This window comes from Camelus dromedarius, chromosome 20 (assembly GCF_036321535.1).
Source record: "Camelus dromedarius isolate mCamDro1 chromosome 20, mCamDro1.pat, whole genome shotgun sequence".
In the NCBI taxonomy this organism is placed as follows: Eukaryota; Metazoa; Chordata; class Mammalia; order Artiodactyla; family Camelidae; genus Camelus; species Camelus dromedarius.
In genome coordinates, this window is record NC_087455.1 from 3,832,056 (window position 1) to 3,853,541 (window position 21,486).

The following is a 21,486-nucleotide window of genomic DNA, read 5'->3' on the forward strand; positions in this document are numbered from 1 at the left end:
CACAGGGGAGAATGCGTTGCCGTACAGCTAAATACGCAGTGACGTCTAAGGACACAGAATCACATTGAGAAGAATCATTAGTGACCCAGAAAATGCAGATAACATTTTGCTAATTTTGAAAACACATTGCAGAGTTTCACTATGATGTGCGTGTGTGTGCGTGTGTGAGAGAGAGACAGAGAGACATGGATTCTGGAGGCCAGCCCCAGCGTTAACCGCTGGTCTGGGTGGCAGAGCTGTGAAGGTGTTTATTTTCTCCCTGATGTTCCTCTGTGTCTTCACTTGTTCCACAATGAACTGCGCTTTTTGTTACCAGTTGGAAGCACAGGCACACGCGCGCACCTAGTTAACTACTGCGCAGGCACACACAGCCCTTTGAGAGACAGCGTGACAGCCAGCGTGACGTAGCGTCACACCAGACAGGCCTGGCTCGGTCGGCTCTGCTGCTCTCAAGCTCTGCCGTCAGTTCTGGAGTCTGCGTCCCCCGATACCTAACCTCGGGCTGACGGCGCCCCCTGCCATGGTCCCCGTGGGGTCTCGAAGCACAGCACCCAGACCGAGGTGCTCAGGTCCAAGAGCTGCTTTTGTAGTTGCCAGCAATGCTTGGTGCCTGTGGGCTCAGAACCAGGGCACGGGGTACTAACAGGACCCCCAGAGGTTCCTCGCAGTCAGGACTGGGGCGGCTGGAGCCCTGCAAGTCAGGGTGCTGGGTCTGGGTCGGGCTCGCCGGGCAGCCAGCGTGCAGCTCCTGGGCCAGCCCGTCCTCTGATTGACATGCTGTCCTTGTGTGTTGGCGTCACCAGGCGGAAACTGGCAGGGCCCCCTTCTCCCGTGAACAGCGGATGCCCTTCTGCCTCGTCCATTCTGGCTGAGCTCAGGATGGGCAGCCTTCTTCTCCTGGTGCCCGGAGGCACTGGCTCGGTGCCCGAAGCCCGGGCTGCAGCACCACTCGCAGACCCGAAGCTGCTGGGTCACAGCTCCAGCCGGGAGATCTCCTCGGTGCCGGCAGGAGACGCAGGCAGCTGAACCGCTTCTGGCACTTCTGGCTCTGTCCTCAGTTGACATTCTCTTGCAGTTGGGCATTTTTAGCAAAGTCTGAGTCTAGATTCTGCCACGTCTGCGCTGTGTGATGCAGGGTGAGTCACCTCCGTCTCTGGGTCTCTGCTGCCTCACTATAAACATGAGGGGGTGGGACATGACGATGCTTGAGGGCCTGGCAGGTGGCGGTTCTGAGACTTAGTCATCAGCCCACCCCCAGCCTGAGTCCCTGGGGCCCTCCCCTGCACCTCGAGTCTCTGCTTCCCCTCGGGGATGAGCCGAGACCAGGGTGGGTCAAGGGCAGGAGAGACTCCATAGAAGGGAGAAGGCCACGGTGACTGACGCACCTGCGGAGCTTGACAAACTGGTGTCTTTGCTCGACTGTCTCTCGAGGGCAGTTACGGGGTACTGAGAGGATTGGGTGGACCGGAGCCCATGGGCCTGGAAATCAGTACTCTGATACTGGCTGTGTTTTTCTTTTTGTATTTTCGGTGTTGTAATTAACCACTGTGACAATGTGCATCGGCCTCTATGAGGGTGAGGCATCGTGGAAGGTGTGGCCCCTGCGTTATGTCTCATTATTAAGATGGTGCTTCAGGAAGGCATGGCCAGGCCCGTTTCACAGATAAGAACATAGCTTAGAGGTCAGGTGACCTGCCCAAGGTCACAGTTAGTGAGAGGGCTAGGAAACTAAAACGAAGGGAAGCCAGAAAGCTGAATGGATCACCCCCTTTCCTGCTGCTGAGGAAACTGAGGCTCAGAGGTGAGTGACTGGCCCGAGGTCACACAGCTGAAGAACTGCTGGGGCTCGTGGCCTCCTGATCCCCCCCAGGCCCCGCTGCTGCCTCCCCCCAACAGCCCCGCCAGATGCCCAAGACCTTCGTGTGCTGCTCTGCCCCTGGGCTGCCGCTGCCCCTCCTTTTGGAAGCTAGCCTCCCCTGTGGTTCCTGTTACGTCCCATACTCACCATGGGGTTCTTGGGGCAAAGCTCCCTCTATGTTTTAATTGAAGTTGGGCCAAAGGAAAGGGAGAAGCCGAATTTTAGGGGCTACCCTACAGGAGCTGCCCGCAACTCAGGGTGCGAGGGCACGGAAGGAGAGAAAGGAAGACGTGGAGTCTCCTTCACAGTGTCTGGAAGACAGCAGGCACTAACTAAATGCTCGCCAAATGAGTGAGGGGTGAAAGGGATGCAGCCTCCCAGCATCCAGGACCGAGGCCCAGGGGAGGGGTCCCAGGCGCCGCAGCCAGACAGGTTCAGCTTCCAATTCTGGCTTCAATTAACATTAACTGTGTGCGCCTCCCCTTGGGCCATCTGAGCCTCAGTTTCCTTTTCTGTAAAAGGTGGGGAAGGGAATAGTGATAGTTCCTACCGAGGCTTAACCTGGGAGGGCTTGACCAGTGCCCGGCGTAGGGAGCCCTCGTAATGGGCAGTGCTGCTGCTCCTGTCGCCGTTGTCACTTGCCGTGCTGTCTTGGTGATGGTGGTGCGGTGAGAGAGGAAGGCCGCTGCTCTGGGCTGGTCTGGACCGGTTCGGGGGAGTTGGGGAGAGCAGCGAGGGGTGACGGCCTCCGTGCCCCTCCAGCCCTGGGCTCGTCCATGTCAAAAAAAAATGCAGGAACAAGCTCAGTGACGATGCTGGTGTGCGGTCTCCTGTGGGTGGGTGCTGTCATGAGCCCCACGGGCAGAGAAAGTTTTAGGAACAGCAAGAACAAGGCCCAGGTGTGCAGTGTCCGAGGGTCCTGTGCTCTGGGAGCCCAGAGCCTTCAGGGGAGGAAACCGGGAGTCGCCGCGTGTCGCCCCTTCCTGGACCCACAGCGCCCTCTGGTGTCCGGAAGCCAGAGTGTCCACTCCAGTTTTCCTCTGCGGGGCTCCGTGGAATATCGGGGAGATCTCTGCCCTTTTGGGGGGCTTGCTTCTTTTCCTTAGGAATCTGGTGCCAGGAGGAAGGAGGAAAAGGGGGCCTTTTGCACTCAGACGTGGTCTCAGGTTATGGACAGAAAGCAGGTTCAGGGAGTTGGGCAGACCTGATTTGGATCCCAGCACTGCAGTGGCTGGGTGAGCTTTGGTTCCTGTCTCTCTGAGCCTCGGCATCCTGATCTGGAAAGTGGGGCCATAGATGCCTACCCTTCAGGGCTGTTGTAGGGATGTGGGAGGTTGGCAGTGCCTGTGAAAGCAACTGGCTTGGTCCCTGGCACATGGTAGGTGCTCGTAAAAATCTGTCCCTTATCTTTATCCCTTTCTTGTCTGCCAGGAGCTATTGCTAAAATCCATAAAAGAGTGACGCATGTTCTTCTTCAACAGACAGCATTCAAGTACCCAGTACGTGGGAGAGAGTGGTGAGTTCACGGAGCTCTAAAGCCTGGCCTGGCCCCTCCAGGGGCTCACTCACCAATTCAACGAGGGAGACTTGCACACAAATTCTGGGCACACGGTTATCTTTTATGAGGGTGATTCTTCTTGTTGGTCCTTAGCAAGCCAGGTTGTACCACCTCTATCCCCGATGCTGTCGGGGCCTGCCTAGGACAACTGTCACATCGGCAAAGTACCTCGAGGCTTTCCCAGGACACTCGGTGTTATTGTACTGCTGGGGTGCTCAGAAAATGAAATTTAGAAATATCTAGGAAATTATCCTAAGCACAGTTCCCATGAAGGGAAAAATCAAACACTACGACCACAAGCTGACTCTTTCCTTTATAAGCACTCTTAGCAGTGACCAGCTGCAGCAGAAAATGGACACAGCCTAATGGAAGATTGCATTTCTTCAGCCAGATGGACAGAAGTGAAAATTAGGAGGCCCTTCTATGTGGAGACAGGCATGCAGCGAGATGCAGGTGAAACGGTGGACTAGGAAGCCGTACGTGCTCACACAGAAAATGTGTGAGCGGTGAAAACAGCCAACGCAGTGGGGTGGTGGGATCTGGGATATTTCATATGTCTGGTTAATTGCTGTTTACGTTGCTATAACATTAGCACTTCTGCAAAACATTTAACCAAAGACTAGAGCTCTAACTTACCATGATGAAAAAAATTAAAATATAGTATATTCACAGTTGTTCATGTGTGAAATCCAAAAGCAGTATGATCTGGAAGGAAGAGCCCTCTCTCCCAGCGTGGATTTGCTGAGTGCTGGGTGCCCTGATGGCTGGTCCCAGAAGGCAGAACATGGTAGTGGCTGAGGGTCAGGCTTTAGGGACCTTGGAGACGTCCTTATGGTTCTCGGTGCCTGTTTCCTCACCTGTCCACTGAGTATAACAGTAGCAGGAGCAGGCTCTCGTAAGACTGGAGCGAGGGTTAAATGATTGCACCCACAGAAGGGACTTAGTGGAGCACCTGGCAGATCGGAAGGTGTTAGCGGGAATCAGGTCCAAGCGCTCCGGGCCCTGGACTCCCTGAGCGCAGTGGTCAGTTAGGTGCATTACCTAAGTTAGTCCAGACAGAACGGCGGACTCAGGACTTGCACTTAGAAGCCCGGGGACAGGGGTCCTTTCCCCCGGGGCCCGAGCTGTGGGATGAGAGCCTTGACATCCCTGCGGCCATAACATAAGCCGGGTGGAGTGGGGTAAAGGTGACACGCAGAGGTCGGGCCCAGAGTGGACCCCTGTGGGTGACATTGCTGAGCGGAGTCCAGCTGCTCAGATACGCGGGGCAGTGCACTTCCTGCCAGGGTGGTTTTCTTTATGAACAGCTGCTGGTATTAATATTTTGATTAGAGTTGGGACGGTCTGTAGAAGGTGGCCCTCAGGCGGAGACCAGCCTAGACCTGGTGCTGGGGACCCCCCGCCCCATTTCCCTAGAGTGGGGAGTAACAGGGCAGCGTAAGGAGAGGGCTTTACAGCCCCTTACTGGGTCTGGCTCCTCACAGAAGCTGGGGGCCCTTGGGACCCACAGGGGGATGGAGTTGGGGCAGAGTGCCCCACAAAGCCATGCTTGGGTCAGCAGCTCCATACTCAGCACTCGGTAGAGGAGAGAAAAAAAAACCCCAAAACAACAGCAACCAGAAAGTCCTCTCTTCAGCATTTTCACAGAAATCCATATGGCAATAAATAAAACTTCGTATGGATTTTGTGCTCGGATTTCACAGTGCAGTGCCTCAGAAAAAAATACGCGAGCAAATATAAGAAACTCAGCTAAATTTTATTGGGCCAGTTGTCTCAGAAGCAGACAGAATTTTAGGTCACGCCAACACCGGTTCCTTGTTTTTCATGGTTTTCTTCCACTTTTTCTGGGACCATAAACCTGATGGTGAAAGAGAAATCTGAGCCGGACACATAGCAGAGGCTGTGCTGACCTCCTGGGGTGCCGCTTTCTAGAAGCGTCAACCCAGTGTCTTGCTGAGCACGCCAGAGCTGCGTGTGGCACCCGAGCACCCTGGAGCCTTCACGGGGGGTGTCCTTGTGGGTTGGTTCACCATGGAGCTAAACAAATGAGGAAAGCTGAGGGAGGAAAGCCCATGGGCATCGTGATGAAACTCAGGAGGGTTGTTAGGAAGCCAGGTTCATAGCTGGTGGCTAGGCGGGATGGTCCCCAGCTCAGAAAAAAGTAGATTCTCCACAAGCTTATTCCAAACCAGGCCCCCAGGGAGCCTGGTGCTTCCCGTTCTCTGCTGATTTGAAATTAGACAAAGCAGGCTGCTCCACGTCTCTGTGGACCGTGAAGATCCAGCCTCTCAGGACAGGCAGACGGCTTGGAGAGCATCGGGGACCCATGTGCCAGAAAGTGACCCCCCGCAGGGGATCAGGGTGCCTGGGGTTTCTCTGCTCCAGGTGCCTTCCTTTGGCTTAAACTTGCTGTCCTGTTTGAAACATGCAAGTGCATGTGAATTTGCCTTTGATTTAAAAATGCTGCTGTGGTCACACCATTCCCTGCAGACCGCTGCTCAGCCACGTTACTTGGTGGATGAAGTCCCGTGTTGTGTCTGGAGCGCACGTCCCACTTGCTGTGTTGGACCATCTCCCACCATGTTTGTCTCCTGCTGATTCTGGGTCCATCTTTCCCAGGACTCGCTGCATGTTTCTACCTCCCCGTCATTGATTCCTCCTCCTTGCATGTCCACTGTTACATTCTGTGTGCTGGAATCCTGGGGAGCCTCTGATGCAGTAACCTTCGAGGTGTCAGGCACAGAGCAGATAGTTCCACGGGCATTGTCTCAGCCTCCCCACAAATGCAGGTGGAGAGCATCACTTTCCCTGTTTCATGGACAAAGCTACTGAGAAAGAAAAACGCTCAAAGACACCGATGTTTTCGTTGTAAAAGGCTGTAGGAAGAGGGCGGGGTAATTTATAATGAGCTCTGGTCTGTTCAGAATTGTGACAACTGCACAATTTAGGGTCAGACACTGTGCTAGAGGACTGGAGAAGGCCAGCAAAATGAGGCACATGAACTTCAGAGTAGAATTAATTCAACCATCCGTACCTGAGAGTCGAGGCAGGTGGAGGAGCAGGGATGGGATGACGAATGTCTAGGAAAAAAAAAAAAAAACGCTCTGGTCCTTGCGTAGCTCCAAGGGCAGAGTCGGCGGGTGTGGCTGTGATGCTCTCACTCAGCAGCTCCTGACGTGCCCGCGGTCTGTGCTGCTGAGGGCCCTTCCTGTGACACACCACGCAGTGCCTGCGGTCCTGCTTCAGGGGGCAGTCAGATCTGCTCTCACAGTGACGCTTCTCTGATCACAACGTGACAGGCACACCCCTTGTGCCCTCCACAGTGCTGAAGAATGGATCCTCCCACCTGAGCTAGTTCTTTCTTTGGTGTCTTTCAAAGACAGGCTGTGTTTGAAGTTGAGAGATGAGAGGATTTCGTGGAGGTGGCGATGAATGGCACAGCGGGGCGGGGAGCAAAGAGCAGGCTCTGCTACGTACGGATGGTCCTCCCTGCACCTCCTTCCCAGAGCAGAGACCAAGACAGGTCCTCAGACACCAGCGATGCTGCTACAGGTCATGGGGTTCTGGTGCAGGGGGAGTATGTGGCATAGCGAGGGACAATGGGCACACTTTTATTTCAGATTCTTTCTGAAAGAATGGGATGGAGGCATTAGCACTAGCAGTCATTGGAGAACCCAGTGGCCAGCACTTCATGATTTTATCGGAATGGTAGAATGACTCTGTGTCAGAAAAGGTGCTTTGTTGTGGAATTGTGACATCAGCCTTGTGCTGACCTCTTGCTATGTGCCAGCTTGATATCAGCTCCTTGAAGGATTCTGGAACACCCAAGGTCACAGAGTGTTGCGAGTGGGGCTGAGGCTGTCTGTCCGACTCTGCATCCCCTACTCTTTAAAACAACTTTTTTTAATGCGTGTTCTTTTATTTATTTGTTCTTAACCACTGCACTGGCCCATGCCAGTTCCCTGTCCTCCTCTGAAAGTGATGCTTGTTTTGGGGAATTCTTGACCCTCAAAACCCATGTCCCTTGTGGGAATCAACTCATGCCATGACTACATTATAGAGCCTCTGAGCCATAAGACAAAAATTGTGTGTGTGTGTTTGTATGTGTGAAACTTCTGAGATATATTGATGTCATTTGCCTCTAGCTCTGGGTCTCATTCTCTTTGTTCGTGGCTGGCTTCATCAGCGCCCCCATTGCCTATTCTTAGCCTGTGCGTTAATGTGCATTATTCATGGTTATCAAGTTGGATAACTGTGGTTGAGTGCCTTCTATTTTTATCATAATTAAGGGGCTTAGGGGAAAATAAGTTTAGCTGCTTACGTGCCCTCAAATAGCCTTGTAGGTTGGGGCAAAATGCTGGGAGTTACAATAAATAAAGTTGCCACGGGCCCTGTCCGTGGTGCTGAAGGACACGTTGGGGAAGTTTTAGTTCACGGGTTCTCATGGCCCCAGGCAGAGCTAGAATAGGAAAGTAGGCACTTTTTCCAGCTGCGTCCGACACTCAGGCTCTTGCCAAGTCTGATGGCCCAGTCAGAGGACCAAAGGCTTCACACAGGCGGGCGAGAGCTTTTATGGGAAGGGTTGATGCTGGAGTGCTGGACAGCTAGACTGGGAGGGCAAGGGGAGGTTAAGGACCCTGCATCAGCTGGCTGGCTCAGACCCTAGCTTGGCCGCTTGGCAGCTGTGTAGTGCTGGGTGAGTTACTCAGCCCTGGCAACCCTGGCTTCTCTCACCCTTAAGTTGGCGACTATAATCGTTTTTGCCTCCGAGGGTCACAGCACGGATGAAGTGAACTAATGAAAATAAATGACTTATATTTGTGAAAAGTGCTCATAAATGTTAAGTATAATTACCGTTACACCAGCATAGTTTTCCACTTTTTATACCAAATGACGTCTTCTGCGTCCTCTGCATCAGTGAGGTCTTATCCCTAGGGGCGGCCGACAGCTGTGAAATGTCAGTATTCCCTAGCTCCCCCGGGGAGGACTTCCGTAACTCCCCTAGCCTCGGGAAGCCTGGAGAGTGTTATTAGAAAGTGTGCTCCAGGTGGGCTGACACAGAGGTGTAAGCTGTCCTGTACCACACAGCGTCTGAGGGTGATCACAGCTCCTGGTGTGTGTGAGCACTGTCTGCCAGACACACGCGCAAGCTGTGGAGTGTGGGGCAGATTCACTGTCCTCGTTCTGCAGGCCTGTTACCCGTGTGTCCAGGTGCAGGTGACTTCATCTCTGCGTGGCTAAGCCAGGAATTGGGATCACGTATTCTGACTCCACAGAGCAGTGGTTCTCAAACTTGACCAAATCACCTGGAGGGCTTGTTAAATCAACTTGCAGGGCCCCGCTCCCAGACTGTCTGATTCAGTGGGCCTGGGGTGAGGCCAGAGGACCTGCCTTTCTCACGAGGCCCTGGTGGTGCTGCTGCTGCTGGTCCAGGAGCCACATCGGGGGCCACTGCTGCCCAGAGCGCACACCCCTGAGGGTCCACTCTGACCCTACCCGTGGATGAAAAAGAATATTAACATAGCATCTCTAGCAATGAAGCAATGTCTTTGTCGGTATTTAGGAAAAGAACCCTGATGTTTAATTAACCAGAAGAGCAGGGGAAATACCTGCCCTCTCTTTTCTCTGTGTTTTGCCCCATGAAGTAACCGTGCAATCCCTGGACCTCTGGCTCTGACGAGTGTGCGCAGGCAGATCGTTTCCTGCCAGATGTTACCAGCCCAGGGCTCCCAGGGAGATCATGGAGGCAGTGGGGGGTGGGGGGAGGTCAGAGCCTTGACTTGGAATCAGGGCCCAGATTTTGAGTCACAGCTGCCAGGGTGAACTCGGGGGAGGTCCGAGCCCTGGTGAGCCTCTGTGAGGGGTTTCATGTGCGTTATCTGTTGTCCTCCTCTTAAGCTGAGTGATTTCCTTTTTAAAGGTGAAGGATGGAGTTGCTGGGTGGTTCACCCCAAGTAACTTGATGCTTCTTTCAAACTCCCCTGTGTACAAAGCATTTTCCAAAGCCTTGCCTCACGGCATCCGACCGACCACCTTGGGCCAGAGGTACTGTACTCCTTGCATCATCCTCTTTATGGTGACGGAGCTGAGACCCAGGAGGGAATCACTTGTTCTGTTCAGCTAACGAGCAGCAGAGGCTGCATGCAAATCTGCAAATCTAGACCCTCCTCTCCAGCCTGTCCTGTCCTCTCCTTCCCTCTCCTCCCCTCCTGTCTTGTTTTTTCTCTTCCTCTCTCTCTCTTCCTTCCCTCCCTTCCTCCCTTCTACCCCTCCAACTATCCATGTCCTTTTCTTTTTTTTTTTTTTTGTACTTTACTGTGGATACTGAGTGACACATATTCCCTTTAAAAATCTCCGTGTCCCTGACCTTACTAATTCCAGGGCAACCTCCAGTCTTTCCCCCACTCCTTTTGTTGACCCACTTGAGAAAGTGTTCTTAGTTCTCACCAGAATATGAACTGGCCTTTTAATACTGTTTTATAGCCTATCAGTTATATCTACATTCATGTTCTCATCTGGAAGCAGCATGAGCCTCTGTCTCATAAATGAAGAAACCAGGGCTCAGAGAGGTAGAGTGACGTTCCTGATGAGATCTCAGTGGATGCTTAGGGCTGTAACTTTGTCTCTTCAAAACGTCTGCAGACAGCTGATTCCAGCTGGAGGCTTTTGGAAGGTGTGTCTTGGGGCATGGCAGTGTCCCGTGGTGTTAGGATTAGGTGATACTGAGACATAAAATACCTAGGTCAGGTTGGCTTTTTCTTGGGGATGCAGTTTTCAAGGGCAGGAACCCATCTAATGAAATGCCTGGACCTCAGGATGACTTGAAAGCTGAAGTTTCTTGGAATATGCCTTTTTGCTGCGCCAGCTTGGTTATCCTAAGCACGTAAAACAAGATTCAAAAAGAGGTGTCACCTTCGCAGACGCAGCACCACCTCTGAAGAGGCTTCTCGCCTTTCTCGGAACACAAAGCGAGAGCAGCCCACCCCTTGTAACTGAGCAGAAGGGCCGGGCTGGGACAGCAGTCCTCCGAAACCAGCTTGCTGAGCCGTCCTCGTCCTTGGGAAGCACAGATCCTACTGCGAGGTGATGATGCCTGCTTGCAGACGCAGACTGGGGCTCAGCGTGTCACTGGTTTGACCCAGGCCGCTGGCACCGAGCGACGGAGCAGGATTTGAAGCCGCGAGTTGCTGGGTCTTGAGACCGCTGCTTTTCTCCAGCAGCCTCTGTGCTCTCTGCTCTTGGGGTTTCTCCCCGACATCTCCCCGCACAAACCCGTAGGGCTCCAGAAAGGATTGACACCCACAGAGGACTGGTGGGGCCCTGGGCCAGGTGGGCACTGCTGACTTGGTGATGGAGTCCCAACTCTCCACCTCGTGGCGCCCCTGCCTTGTGATGAGACAGTCACACAGACACTTGCTGGAAAGTGCCAGCAGGGCTGGACGTGTGACAGCTGTGGGCACAGGGAAGGTTCTGGAACTCTGGAGTTCCTTCTGGCATTGTCTCTGGTCTCCTCCCTGGCTCCCTTTGTTAAACGGCCCTGGAAGCTCCAGGCCCTGCTTCCCTCCCCCCGTATTCCTGAGGCAGGAGCCCACCAAGCCCTCCCTTCCCCGCCTGCAGCTGCAGGACTTCCCGCCTGCAGACTGGCCGTCCAAGGACTGGGTAGCTGACCCCTGCGGCAAGCTCTGCACGTCACCCCAGTAGCCCTGATTCTGGAGAGGAGCACCATCTGGGGCGTTTCCTCGGAAGACGTCCTTGTTCCTCTGTGACGCCTCCCTTTTGGAAAGTCTTCAGTCTCTCCCTAGTGTTGTGGAGAAGCAGACTTCAGGCAGCTGGGCCCCGCTGTCTGGAAACACAGGCCTTCTGCTTAGGTCAGAACAGGACGGAACAGGAGAGAAAACGTGCCTTGGAGACAGACAGGGCATCTGGGGAGCTGAGCCCCCCCGCTCCTGACCCCGGCACCCTGCCCTGAGGCAGAGCTCCTGCCTCCCGCGGCTGCTGGGGGAGCTCTGACGCTCTCCCGGGAAGTGGGCCAGCCGGGGCTGAGCGGGGCTGAGCAGGTGCACACGGGTGCCTGTCTCATGCTTCCGCGTGATTCATTAGAGTGGAGCTTGCCCCGGATTAGAAAACTCTTAAATACCTGGTCTAGCCAAGTGGTTCTCGGCTTCGGGTGATTTTGAGTCCCAGGGGACGTTCAGCGGTTATCTGGAGATGTTTCTGGTTGTCACAGCTAGGGAGTGCTCCTGGCATCTCAGGTGCCCCAGGACATCCTGCAACACCCAGGGCAGCCCCCGCCCCCCAATAGAGGGTCATCAGCCCCATGTGGATGGGGCCCAGGTTGAGGGCCTCACTCCAGCCCAGGGCTCCAGGACACACGTGTGACTCTGAGCCGGGAGGGAGGAGGTGGCCACATGGCGAGTTAGGGGACGGGCGGGGCCGGGGTGTCTCATACTGTCTGGTGCATGTGGACCCCTTGCTAAAATGTGGTTCCTGCTGCAGTGGGTCGAGAGAAGCCTGAGAATCTGCATTTCTTACCTTCTCCCGGTGGCGCCCAGGCGGCAGGTCTGCAAATCGCCCTCCCAGGAGCAATGTCTCGGCCACAGTTCTCGCCTGGCGCTTTCTCCGCTGCCCCCAGACTCCGAGAGCCTGTCTCCAGGGCTGTCCTCACCCTGCTCTAACTGCTGTTCTCTTTCTCTCGTCCTAGGGTTCCCCGGGCCTGCCCGGTCCCCCTGGGAGGGACGGCCCCAAAGGCATGCAGGTACGTCTGTCACTGCCACCCTTCCCACAGGCAGCACCAGGCCGGGGAGCTCCCGTCAGAGCCCCTGTTCCTCAAGTGGGGTGGCCTCTGCCAGGGCCAGGCCTGAGCCGGGGCTCGTTTGCACCTGGCTCTCCCCAGGCCCCTGGAGGTCAGCTGGGCCTGATAACACCGCCAGTAGCGCCTGCGTGTCCCTGGGACTGTTTTCTCACTTAGCTGATACTAAGCAGTTCTGCATGGAGGTCTTGTTCTCCCAATGGCCAGACCGGGAAGCAAGCGAGGTCCACGGTGAGGGACTCAGTTCCCAGGCCTCCAGTTCGTAGCTCAAGGAGTCGGGTGGGGCCCCAGCAGCCTCCTTAGCTGGCATGGCCTGCCTGCCTCCCTCTTGTCCACACCCCAGCTTCCCCTCCGCATCCACCAGCCTCTGAGTTGGAACTCACTCCAGGAACCCAGGCACCAGGTGACCTCCACGCAGGCGGGAAAAGGGATCCTCTTCCCCACCAAGAACCCAAATGGAAGGGGGTCCTGGGGGCTCCATCTCTCTGCCCCCGTTGCCATTTTCAGCCACGTCTGGGCAGGCCTTGGGGGGTGCCCCGACTTGTGAGCACCCTGAAAGCCCACAGCCTTGAGTGGTCTGGGGTGGGAGGTCTGGGGTGGAGACCAGGAGAGGAAGGCGAGCTCCATGAATCTCAGACCCCTCAGTCCCCTCTGGGTGGCCAGACTCCTCCGTGCAGACAGCCTCACGGGCACTCCAGTCGCCCCGCTTTCTCCACTATTCTGTCTAAACCTAGCTGGTGGCCCAGCGGCAGCAGGGGTGGGTGGGGTTGAGGTGGTGACCCCTGCAGCCCCGATCAGCCCCTGCGCTGGTAGAAAGAGTCTCCAAGGGGTGCCTGGGTCTCTCATCATGGGGCGGTTATGTTGCTTCTGTGAAGAGTTCTGAGTTCCAGGAGTGGGTGCCCCCGGGAGGCTTTGGACGGGCCCTGCGTGCCTGGGCCTGGATGCCCGGTGCCCTGGGCTGTGACCACATGCAGTTTTGTGTGTGCAGGGGGAGCCGGGAGAGCCGGGACTGCCTGGTGAGGTGGGCATGCGGGTAAGTGTCGCTTTGAGTTATTCCTCTCATGTTCCTGGTGCACAGATTTTGATGCAAAGCCCATTTTTGGGGTATCGTCTCCTTAGGTCTAGAGGCGGTGCACGCGTGGATTCCCCGCCTACACTTCTCTCACAGTCACACACGTGCCTGTGTGTGTGTGTCTGCACATCCACAGTGTTTTCCAAATTCTTACAAAAAACAAATCATGCCATTCTCTGCCATTTACTTTGTCTATTCAACAAGAGACAGAGACGTCTTTCCACACCAGTGCAGACAGATACCACCTGTTCTCTCCATCGATGCGTGCTATTCCCTGATATGGACGCATCGTAGTTTCCATAACTTTCCCCCTACTCCTGGCCCTCCAAGTCATTTCTGATTTCATTTGTTTCTCAGTAAAATTGATGAATGCACGTCGGCGTGGGTCCAATGCGGAGGAGTCTCATGTACCATGCTTTTATTTTGAGGCCAGCTTACAAAAATTGGGGTACCTTTGCCTGAAGAGAAGCACATTTTAATTGTAGTATATTTTTAACAGATGGTGCCAGGTTAGCAGCCTAGAGAGCAGCTCCTGGTCCAGGCAGCAGAGGGGCCCTGGGCTCTGCAGACTTCCGTTGGGCTGTGTCAGGCCTTGCCCGGGTTCTGTTGGCCCCAAGGCCAAGTGCAAGTGCTGAGCGGCAGGAATCAGTCACGTTACCAGGAGCTGCACACCTGTCCTGGCCGGGTCCGGGGATGGCCGCAGGGCACGTGGAAACGACAGTGATGTGCTGGCCCGGTGGTCGCTCAAAGGCAGCACACTGTTTTCCGCTCCTTGCAGAGCTGGGGATGAGTCATGGCTCCGCCAGGCAGGGAGCGGCCTGTGCTCTCCACTGGGTGGGTAAAGGGTGGGCAGCGGAGGTGGAGGGGTCCCTGGGCGAACCCTTGTGTGGGCAGCGTGGCAGCACATGGCAGGCAAGAAGCGGTCATCTCGTCCCCAGACACGGTTCTTGACTGTTGCCTCTGGTCCTGCCTTTTCTTCCATCCCCAAACCTTCCCCTGTGAACGCTCTTCTGCAGGGATTCCAAGGACCACCCGGACTCCCTGGACCTTCCGGACCCGTCGGCGCTCCCGTAAGTAGAGGCAGCTGTCTGGGGCAGGGGAGCTCCGTGGCCTTCTCCCGGGACTGGGACCCAGCTCTCCTGCAGGCCCCCATCCTACACCCACACACTGAGGCCCCGCTGCCCGGCACGTGCCAGTGGCAGCAAAGCCTTGGTGCCTCTTCTTAGACCAGAAATGCTCACACGTGGCGGTACACATTAAGGAGCTCTGGTGAGCATGTTAAAATGTACGTTCCTGGGACCCCACTCCCGGATAACAAAGCAGCAGGTCTGTGCGGAGCCCAGGAATCTGCATTTTTGCCCAGCAGCCCGGGTGTTTCTGACACTTGACCTAAAGAAGACATTTTTATGAGCCTGTCCAGTCTGCCACTCCAGAAGGGGTGGAATTTTCATTAATCCCTGGTGGGTCCCTAGAACAGTGGCAGACACGTGGCGGGTGGTCAGTGACCAGGTGCCCTTGAGGAGAGCGATGAACAAACAGGCTTGGTGCGGACGGGGCCAAGTGGCTTCTTGGGCCTCTGCCCCTGTTCTTGGTTCCCGTTAAGAAAGTCTTGAGGTTGTCTCAAGGAAAGAAGCACCGCAAAAGTCTGTTTTCAGACAAGGCAGCTCGCACTGCCTTGGGGGCACTTAAGGCCCTGATCTCCAAGTATCTGGCCAAAATACTTGAGTGGAATTAAAATGGCCTGTGTGCCCTGCCTTCCCCACGGGCCTCAGTGGTCCGCAGACCCTCTGCCCTCTGGGAGGTAGGGCCTCCGGCGGCCCTGGTCCTGTGCCTCTTCTCCGGGCACCAAAGATGTAGGTGTTATTCCTGAAATGCATAAGCGGGCCTGGGCAGTCCTGCCCCCTTTAACATCCTTTCACAGTGTCCAAGGGTCCCTTCTCCAGGAAGGGAGAGGAAAGAGAGGGGGCAGAGGGAGTTCGCCTAGTAACACAGGACACATTCACGCCTCTCCAGCAGGGCCACGCACTGAGCTGCTGGCCTGGCCAGCGGTCCTGCCCGGAGAAGCTGCGCTTCGGCCCGCTGGGCTGCTGGTGGCCCCGGCATCACACTGTCCATCCTGCACGTCTGACAAGAGCAGACACACGCGCACTGATCGTCTGCACTTTAGCATGGGGCAGTAGCCTTTGGGCAAAACTTCTGCGAGATTCTTGTGCAAACCAAGGGATTTTTGCAGCCGTTCATTGAATCACTTAGTCGTTCAACTAGTGTTTATGGACATGAGGCTTCAGCCAGTCTTCCAGCCTCTGGGGACACAGTCCTGAAGGAAGGAAGGCACTGCCCTCCTGGGGGTTCACATTCTCCTGGGGTGGGGACAGAAAATGTGTCTCCTGGGCTGAGGGCTGTGAGCAAAGTGAAGCCTGGTGGGAGCATGGGGATGGGCTGGGCGGGGCAGCATGGTGACTGTACTTCGGATCTTGTAGTCAGAGAGGCCCGCATCTTGGCTGACACGTCCTCACAGAGAAGAGGGACTCCTCAGCACGGGGTGGACGCCTGCCGGCCGTGGGGAGGACACAGGGTGGGGCAGGGCCCGGCCCCTGGGGGAGGTGGGCGACTGCGGCTTAAAGGGCCCCAGGGCCTCACGCTCAGTGTGGGGGCCCTTTCTTGGTTCCCAGGCTCTGGGTGGCGGTGGGGACTGGCTCTGAGGTCACATTCGCGCACTCGGCCAGATGTGCTCCAGGGCCAGGGTGTGTTTGAGTCTGTAACCGGGAGGATGGGGTAATCCAGGCCGGGGGACCAGCCCTGGGAGCTCACCTTTGAGCTCAGTGCGCAGGCCACTGGGCAGAGTGAGACTTGATAGAGACAAATCACCACCCCGGCCGGACTGTGCATGGGCCCTCCGAGTTCGAGCACAGGGAAGCTGGGCTGGGATGCCGTGTTACTCACCTTCCCCTCTCCCCCAGGGTCTCCACGGAGAGCGCGGTGAAAAGGGAGCCCAAGGAGAAAAGGTATTTACAATCCGCTCCCGTCAGCGCGTGCGGCCTCCCAGGGAAGGTGTGCGTGTGCGCGCACGTGTGTGCGTGTGCACGGGTGTGTGTGCACGTATGTGTGCGCGCGCGCGTGTGTGCACACGCGAGTGCACATGTGGCGGCTGAAGGCTGAGTGTAAGCGCTGGGCTGGGAAGGCCGTGGGCTCAGATCCTGCAGGGGCCGCAGTCCCCTCACGAAGGCAGAGTTTCTGGTTTCCAGGCCAGAGAGCTTTTGAAAGAGCCCGGGATTGGGCCTCAAAAAGTTCCAGCTGCTGCCAGGGACCCACACCTCACTTGGCAAGTTGTTTAAGTTCTCCTCTCCTTGGTCACCCTGACTCTCAGAGAGAGGGTGCGTGGTGACAGTTGTGGCCTCGGTGACCCATATTTAGCCCAGTTCACCCAGTGCTGTGACATGACCCAAGCTGAGACTTGTAAACTCGCTGAAGGTGGTGCCTGCGGTGACAGACTCGAGAAGGGCCAAGGCCGGCCGTCCTTCCTGAGGATGCCACCCATCACGAGTAACCCCCAGACCGGATCCTCCCACCGGTGCTAATGCTGTAGAGTGCTCAGGGCTCTGCGGGGTGGAGCGAGGACCCACCCCCACCTCCACCTGCCCAGACCGCAGTGGGTGCGGCTTCCCGAGAAGCTCTCCCCTGGCCCGTCCATCCCCGGGGTTCCTTCCGGTCAGGAGCTGGCGCTTGGTCCTCCTGCCCGAAGCCATGTTCCAGATACCTATTCAGCGCCTACCCCATTCTGTCTTCCTGGAGTACGTTTCCCTGGTTTTACAGGGGATTTCTAAATTAAGAAATGTAGTTTCATTTCACTATTTTTGGAAAACAGTGAAAGACAGCCCCTGATTCTGTCACCCTGCCACAGCTGCCGTGGACACGGGCACGTCCTGCAGGACTTCCTCTTGCACATCCCCCCTCTCTCCACGTGGTCACACGTGGCGCCTGCCGCGTTGCGTCCTGCCTTGTTCGTTGTTCCTGCGTGCAGCAGCTCCCCATGCTGTTCTTTCTGTGATTTATGTCCAGCGGCTGCACAGCATCTCACTGTGGGACCAGACCCTGATTTATGTGCCTGTTTCCCTGTTATTGATCATGTTGGGTTGTTTTCAGTTTTTCATGATTAAAACTAATGCTTTGGTGAACGCTTTTACAGCCATAGCTTTATTTATTTATTTTTCAAGTTAGGATGCTTTCCTTAGGCTGCTCCCCCAGAAGGGGGGGTTCTGGCCCAAGGAAATGAACGTGTCGTGTGGCTCTAGGAGCACGTGGCCACGTGGCTTCCCGAAAGTCTCCTCGGAAGGAAGAGGGCGGGTCACACTTCAGGCTCCACAGCCTGGTTTCTGTTTGTTGGATATTAGATTTTAGTCCCTGTAGCTTAAAAAGTGAAACCTCTGACCCGGGGTCATTAAGATTTGCATCTCTTGGTTCTTTTGCGAGATTTCACAGGGTTCCGTAAGGTACAGGTCGCCTCCTCTCTGCGGCCCTCTGTCCCTGTCCTTTACTCTGCAGACTTGAAAGTGGCCCTTGGAGTAGCTGAGGGCTCAGGTGTGGGGCTCGATGTGCAGCTCTGTGCCCCAGGGAACAGGGCTCTGATTTGAAAGCGCCCCACCTGCACCGTGGGAGCAGGATTCGGGGAACAGACTCGACAGTCAGGCTGAGCTGTAGACTAGCACGAGCGTCGCCCGGCCTCTGTGTCCAGAGTGCGTGGCGGGCTCGCCCTTGCTTCTGCCCGGAGGCCTGGGTGTGCGGCATTCTGGCCTGACCAGCCCCTGAGGGCATAGAGACCCAGGCCCATGCTGCCCTCGCCTGGGGTTCAGAACAGGCCTCCAGGCATCCAGGGTCCCTCAAGCACCTGCTGTTGCACTGTGCCTGTTGCAGGCCAGCTTCTGGGCTGAAGGTGGCGGGTCTGGTGAGGACTGAGCTCTGGGACCTTGAAGGCACGGCCTAGTCCTTCATCAGTCCGGGTCCTCAGACCAGACCCCCCAGGAGGGAGAACTGGTGAGTGGGAGGTGTGGGAACCAAAGCAAAGGACAGTAGTGTGGACACAGCCAGGACGTGTCAAGATGAGGTGGATACAGGCCCCCAGCCTCTCCAGGACCTTGACTGTCAGACCCAGGTGACCTAGTGCAGCAGAGGGCAGGCGCCCCAGGGCTCCGTCACCTGGGAAAGTCTCCCAAACAGCGGGTCAAGGCTGTGGCTTCGCCACTTGCCCGAGGAAGGGATGGTTTTCATCCCCAGGAAACAGTCAACAGACACATCTCAGAGAGGTCGAGGGATTTGCCCAAGATTCCACAGCTGATGAGAGATTCAAACCCAGCTCTGTCTGAACATAGCTGGTGGGTGGAGGCTGGGTGGTTGCCTGGATGAGAGCCTGCCGTTAGCCAACAGTGAACGCTGAGGTCTACTCCCGGCCCTGGGTTCACACTGGATGTTCATACCTACTCACTGGGTGGATGAACGGTGAGTAAAACGTCCCGGCCGCTTGATGAACTGCATTGCAGGCCCCGTGCAGCCATTGCTTTCATGGTCTCCCCTCAGTCAAGGTTTGTGAAATGAAGGGCAGAGGTAGGAATGTGGTTTCCCTGACCTTTCACTTATGCTCCTTGACCCCCAGGACACAGACTCCAGGCCGTGTGTGTCTGGCTGTCCTGTATCCGAAGGTCTCTGGTGGAGAGTGGAGCATGATCCGGCGCCCGGGGCCTCTGTTTACACTTCCTTTTTATGCCATTGACCATGGGGATGTCCCTCTGTTCCTCATTTCTTCTTTTTCCTTCTTTTTCCAGGGGGAGCGAGGTCTGGACGGATTCCCTGGGAAGCAGGGGGAGACCGGAGAGCAGGTAGGCAGCATTGGCTCCAGTGGGCTGGGTTTCTTTGGCGGACAGAGTGGACTGGGGCCTCACACAGAACTCATAAGGCCTGGGCACCCCTGTCTTTGTCCTGCTCAGCTGGGGGCTCCAGGAGACTTAGCCACCAGCCCTCGGCTTACGTTCCCACAGGACTCCTCAAGGCCAGTGTTCCCAGAGAACACCTTGAATCCATTCTAAAAATAACCTCAGTAACATGACATGTGATCGTTACCATGAGGGCCGTGGGTGACATGCATGTGTTCAAAGTGACGTGTTCACTGCAGTCCTGTCCCTGAGAGTGAAAGGTTGCAAACAGCCCAGACGCTCATCAGTATGGAACCAGTTGAATGAATCCAGTGTATAGATACAGGAGAAAAGCACGAAGCTGTGGGAATCCAAGGAACTCCTAACACATGATGTGGATGTTCTGCAAGGTGTATTGTTAACTGGGAAATAAAGGCATGCGTACAACGGTGTGGAAGCTGCATCTGTGCCTCATAGAGACGTGGGCTGTCTTTGGAAGGACAGTCAGGAAACTAGTAACTTGCTTCCTTGGTTGCCTCCGAAACGGGACCCGCAGTGGCTGATGGATGGGACGGGAAGGAAATTTTTATGCACTTAAGTTGTGAACTATTTTAACATACTGTGCCCAAAATAACCAAATTTAAATGTTCAAATGGTTAAAACTAAATAAAGCCGAAAATTATACATCTACTTGAAGACCATTTAGAAAAATGTTTATTTGTATAATATAGCTTAACACATCAACATATCGATGAATATACTTATATTATTAGTAGATAGATGATGAATTGATTAAATACACAAATTATATTTGATACATGAATTCATTATAATAAATACACTAACTTTAACATACTATATTAATATAAGTTAAATTTATGGTTAATCCCATCACCCAAAATAACATCTTGGTTTATATTTATTGTGATTTAACAAATTAGAATCATACCTTTCCCATCTTGCCCCCTTCCTTTAACCCTACATCGTAAACATGTAACTGTTTTCTTAACTGTTCTCCAACGGTGTGACCCGGATGACCAGTTAGTGCTCGATGGTACGAATGTGCCACAGTTTATTCACTTTTGCTGATTCACTGTGGGCCGTCTCTGTGCCAGTCCTGGCTGTTAGCCCTGGAAATGCCCACATGGTGACGATGGCCAAGAAAGAAACGCCCCTTCCACAAAAGAGTAGCCGAAAAGCAGTCAACGAGCAAATGGGTACAGTCCTGACGGCCTGAAGGCGGGCGGAGGGTTCGCAGAAGGCCAGGCCAAGTGAGAGCCACGGAGCGCCTTCTCCTGTGGCGGGACATGTAGCTTCTGTCCAGATCTCTGCTGTTTGCAGTAAGAGAGAAGCGAGAGGACTCCTGTGTCTCCGAATGCGTCTCTCCTCGTGCCTCTAGGTGAATCCCTGCGAAAAGCACTAATCACCAGGGTTACCTCTGGTCGTCCAGCTGCCCTCCGATCCCTCCCCACTTCCAGGAGGCGACCCACAGGAGGGCCCCCAGGGAGGGGTGGCCCCTGGGCCCCTCCTTACTTCCCGCTCCAGTGGAGCTTTAAATGCCCGGGCTCGTCGGAGCTGCTCCTGGAAGGCCTCCCTGTGGGAACACCGAAGAGGATTAGGTGCGACTTGGGCGTCGCTGTGCCAGCCCGCTGGGACCTTGGTTGTCCCTGCCTGATTACCGCCTCCTGATCCAGAGTCCAGGCAGCCCTTCCTGCCTTCTCAGCCACGGAGGCTCTGGGCCCCAGCGCGCCCTGAGGGCTCCATGTGGCACCACAGGCATGGCCCTCCGCGCTCCCCCGGCTCTGAGCAGCTCTCGGCTGCTTTCTTCCAGCCTCCTTCCCAGAGTGTCTCCAATGTGTCCCTCACGTCCCTCAGGAAGGGTCCTTCGCTGGGTCAGAATGCGCTCTCCACTCCAGTGCCAGTGTGAGTCCAGAGGGGACCACAGGGAGATGTGGTGGCAGGTTAGCTGAGGAAGAACTTTCTAGCCATAAGCACAGTCTGGGAAGTCTTGTCCAAGGCGGACTGTGTCTTCTGGGGAGAAGCCTTGTTGCAGTTGGAGGTGCGTCGCCCTCAACCCCTGCCTTCTCCGCTCACTGCCCCTGACCTTGCCTTTCTTCCCTCCAGGGAAGACCCGGCCCTCCCGGCGTGCCAGGGCCCCAGGGAGAGAAGGTAAGCCAGGCCCTGGGTGGGAGGGGGCTCTGGACGAGCAGGTGTGTGAGCTGAGCAGTCAGGGCTGGTGTGTGTGTTGTTGGGGGGCGCAGGCTGCAGTTTGGGGAACAGAGTGAA

At 55.5% G+C, this 21,486-nt stretch overlaps 1 protein-coding gene across 5 annotated transcripts in view; it reads left to right on the plus strand.

Moving 5' to 3' along the window:
* Positions 1 to 21,486, plus strand: part of COL22A1 (collagen type XXII alpha 1 chain) — a 213,937-nt gene that overhangs the window by 71,213 nt on the left and 121,238 nt on the right. For all 5 annotated transcript variants that reach the window (XR_004132600.2, XM_031439674.2, XM_031439676.2 and 2 more), the window contains exons 13-18: positions 12,118 to 12,171; positions 13,214 to 13,258; positions 14,314 to 14,367; positions 16,258 to 16,302; positions 19,114 to 19,167; positions 21,325 to 21,369. Coding sequence is in view for 4 of the 5 variants with exons in the window: in XM_031439674.2 (XP_031295534.1) it covers positions 12,118 to 12,171; positions 13,214 to 13,258; positions 14,314 to 14,367; positions 16,258 to 16,302; positions 19,114 to 19,167; positions 21,325 to 21,369 (297 nt within the window). In the remaining variant the exon portion in view is untranslated. The remainder of the gene's footprint in view (positions 1 to 12,117; positions 12,172 to 13,213; positions 13,259 to 14,313; positions 14,368 to 16,257; positions 16,303 to 19,113; positions 19,168 to 21,324; positions 21,370 to 21,486) is intronic.